Source organism: Astatotilapia calliptera, chromosome 14 (assembly GCF_900246225.1).
Source record: "Astatotilapia calliptera chromosome 14, fAstCal1.2, whole genome shotgun sequence".
In the NCBI taxonomy this organism is placed as follows: Eukaryota; Metazoa; Chordata; class Actinopteri; order Cichliformes; family Cichlidae; genus Astatotilapia; species Astatotilapia calliptera.
In genome coordinates, this window is record NC_039315.1 from 39654815 (window position 1) to 39658759 (window position 3945).

Consider the following 3945-nt stretch of genomic DNA (forward strand, 5'->3'; position numbering starts at 1 on the left):
CCCTGCATGTGAGTCCTACCTGTGCCCAGTTCTTGACATACATTACTTAACAAATGAAATACTGTCTGGAAATGTGTCAAAACACCTATAATACACACACCCATCCAATATATTGTCATGGTCCTAGATCGTTGAACCAGTATTTTGAGTGGGGGCGACCGTGGCTTAGGGGGTTGGGAAGCGTATCTGTAACCGGAAGGTCGCTGGTTCGATCCCCTTGCTCTCTGGCCTTGGGCAAGACACTTCACCAAGACACACACCATCGGCCAGAATGGCAGTCTGTCAGTCTGCCCCAGGACAGCTGTGGCTACAACTGTAGCTACCTCCACCAGTGTGTGAATGCGAGAGTGAATGAATAGTAGAATTGTAAAGCGCTTTGGGTGCCTTGAAAAGCGCTGTATAAATCCAATCCATTATTATTTGTGTTTTGAATGCTGGGTTTCTGGGTTGGTGCTCCCTCTGTTGGTCCCTGGTATTAGTGTTCCCCTGTCTCGTCAGGCTAATCAGGTCCAGCTGTGTCTCCCACCTGTGTGTGCCTGTGTTCCTTGTCGCGTCGTCTGTATTCATCCTCTGTGTTTCTCCGTGAATCTTCTGTGTACTCAGCATTATTTTGTGTTTCACCGTGTCTCTCTGCTCCTCGCCCCGTGTCCTCCTTTTGTGTTAGTTTTCCCAGTTTAGGTTTATGTTCAGTTCTGCACGCACCTTGGTTATTATTCACCGTAAATAAAACTCACTTGCACCTCCGCCACTGTCATCCCGGAGTTTGGCACTTCAGCGCGCCTGGCTGTGGTGAGTATACAGGAAACTGATCGTGTTATTTCTGACTTTGTACTCTGGGGCTGAGTGTTTCGTGACAGGGGATGGCACTCCCAGTGATTTCCCCACTTTACCTGCTCCATGTCTGTCAGTACAACCTGTTCAGACATCAATTCAGTTAGCTGCTCAGCAGCCATTAGCTCAGTCAGCCTCTCAGCCACCATCACAACTAGCATCATTACAACCTCTATGGCAGTCCATAGAGCAGTCAGTAGCACAGTTAATTGCTCAGTCACAGTCGTCGCTTGCCCCTCTTCAGGAGGCTGTGCCTACCCCGCCCATTTTGGACTGTTTTTCTAGTGCTCACCTTGAGCAGAGAGACAAACATATTAATACTGACATATTTCCTCATGAACTGGCTAGTTTTCAGACTGTTACTTGCTCCAGGGCCTCCCCAGAGGCTGAATTGCAGCCCTCACCTGACTCTGGACCCCTGGAGGCTAAGAAGCCAGTTGAGGACTGCACCCGGCTGTCGCTGCCTGAGCAGGGTCAGTGCTCCGCGCAACTGCAGTCTTCCTTATGTGTGCCAGGGGCCCACGTGCCTACTGGTTTTGCTCTGTGTGTGCCAGAGACCCACAAGCCTGCTGGTTTTGTTTCGTGTGTACCAGAGGCCCACGTGCCTGCTGGTTCTGTGACTGTTTTCTCTGAGGGGTCCGAGGAACTGCCTCAGCCTGCTGCTTTTGCTGGGGGGGCCGAGGAGCCCGTCCAGCCACCACCTTCGGCTCCCACGCCGTCGCCTGCAGCGCCACCACCTGCGGCTCCCACGCTGTTGCCTGCAGCGCCACCACCGGCGGCTCGCACGCCTGGTCCAGCCTCCGTGCCTTCATCCTCGTCTGGTCCAGCCTCCGCGCCTTCATCCACATCCACGCCTGCAGCGTCAGCCTCATCGCCGCCTGCAGCGCATGTGGTGGCTGGACAGGCTCCTCAATCCCCCCCAGCCTGCAGCGTCAGCCTCATCCACGCCTGCAGCCTCATCCACAGCGTCAGCATCAGCCTCATCCCTCACAGGTGTACACACGGGTGCTCACACACACAAACTACACCCTTTTTAGCTCCTACCTTAAAGCACACTGTGCGCTGTCGATCTTACGTGCTGCACAATAATGTTTAACACTTAGTATTTACTGTTATATTCCCATAGATCAGCATGATGTTGTTTATCCCTTGTTAAATGCTTGTTTTCTTTTTTCTTTCTCAACAGGTGATCCAGGTGATTGATATATGTATTTTTGTCTGCTTATTTTGTTGGTTTTTGTTTTTTGCCCTTTATCCCCGTCCCTCTTCTCTGCTGTTTTTTTTCCCTCTTTCTTTCTCCCTTTTCTTTTCCTCATTCAAGTCTGTCCCGTATCTAGCAAATGAAAATAAAAAATAAAATAAACAATAAAAGGTGAATCAAATAGACCATTACGGCAAGGCTGGGATGGTCCATTTGGTAAAGTAAATCCGTTGGGCATCTTTCTTTGCCTTTAGACAATAATTCTGATGGCAAAAGAGCCAAACGGGACAGGCAAAAAAAAAAAGAGAGAAAAAGCAAGAAAAAGCAAGAAAAATCACCCTCATCCACATCATCCTCGCCTGCAGCATCATCATCATCAGCATCTTCCTCGCCGGAAGCAGCAGCATCAGCAGCATCATCATCAGCATCTTCCTCGCCGGAAGCAGCATCATCATCAGCATCATCCTCGCCGGCAGCAGTATCATCATCAGCGTCATCCCCGCCTGCAGCTTCAGCGTCAACTTCGGCCTCGTCTGCAGCTTCACCTGGTCCGGCTTCAGCTTCAGCCTCAGATGCAGCTTCAGCCTCATCCTCCTCCTCATCCTCGCCTGGTACTGCCGCTGGCATGCCGCCATCCGGTCCGTGCCTTCCGCGTGGCCGGCCTCCGGACTTCTGTTGCCGCCACCGCCTTCCGCGTGGCCGGCCTCCTAAACTGTTTGCGTGCCACCACCGCCTCCCGCGTGGCTGGCCTCCTGAACTGTTTGGGTGCCACCATGACTTCTTCACGGCTGGCCCTCTGGACTGTCTCATCCTGGCCTTCTGTGCTATCGGCCCCCGAGCCGGCCACCTGAGTGTATGTTGTGGACGTTTTGTTTGGGACTCTGGGGCCTCCGTTTTTGGTCCTGGTCCTGGTCTTGCACCAGTCTGCTATTTGGATCCTCCTTCTCACCTCCGCACGACTGCTGCCCCAGTCGCGACATATATATTCTGGAAAAAAGAGCAATAGGAATCAGAAATCCCCTTCAAGTAAACCATTAAATCACCTTTTTATTAAACTAAACATTCTTATATTTAAATACTCATTTTACCTCAGAACTGTACAAATATTTTTTTTTTTAAAAAGCAAACAAATGCCCCACAATATTCATAACTTGTTCAACAAGACCAAATCATCAGGACCTGTGAGGTATCCCTATGTTTAGCAAGCTGATAGTAAGGACTAATAAAATATATCATAGCATTACAGCCACTGGAACTAGTGTAACAATTGTGCAGATGAAGTTAAGAAAAAGTACATCAACACATAACTTTGCAAATTTGTGAACAATAAATTGCATGACTAGAGGAAAGGTTTCTGTCAGTGATTGGTGCAGTCTCTTTGTATTCTAATGATGCATTGTCTTTAGTGTTGTTAATCAAGGTGAGAGTAACACAAGTTCAAAGTATTATGTAGTATTATGTATTTGTCACATAGGTATGATTCCATATAAAACATTAACCAAACATAACAAATATAAACAGATTATTTTCACAAGTCACAGTTGGCAATGTGCCCCCGTCGAGACGGCGCATTAGCCCAGGGCACCAAACAGGCTAGGACCGCCTCTGGTGGGCAGCGACGTAGAGAAGACTGTACAAAGGCTCCCCCAGAAGTCTAGATCAGACATAACGGGAAACTGTTCACCTAACGTTGCCCACGCACTTAAACAATAAAGCGGCTTTCCCGGATATTAGCGTCTTCTGAATTACTTCAGTTTAAACCAGCATAATTTTGAGTTGTCTCCTTGTGTTTGCTAAAGCAAGACATAGCAGCCAGCCTAGACATTTGCTAGCATTCATTTAGGGAGCGAGTAATCGGCTCATTTTGCAAACATGTACAAACGCAGAAAAAATTATTCTGAAGTTCAACCGGA

At 48.7% G+C, this 3945-nt stretch overlaps 1 protein-coding gene across 1 annotated transcript; it reads left to right on the plus strand.

The window, feature by feature from the left end:
- The first annotated feature begins 271 nt into the window (after positions 1-271).
- On the plus strand, positions 272-2049 carry LOC113035742 (uncharacterized protein KIAA0754-like). The gene is made up of 3 exons (XM_026191387.1): positions 272-281; positions 795-1824; positions 2018-2049. The coding sequence occupies exons 1-3, from the start codon at positions 272-274 to the stop codon at positions 2019-2021; spliced, it is 1044 nt and encodes a 347-aa protein (XP_026047172.1). The 3' UTR covers positions 2022-2049.
- Positions 2050-3945: the final 1896 nt, after the last annotated feature.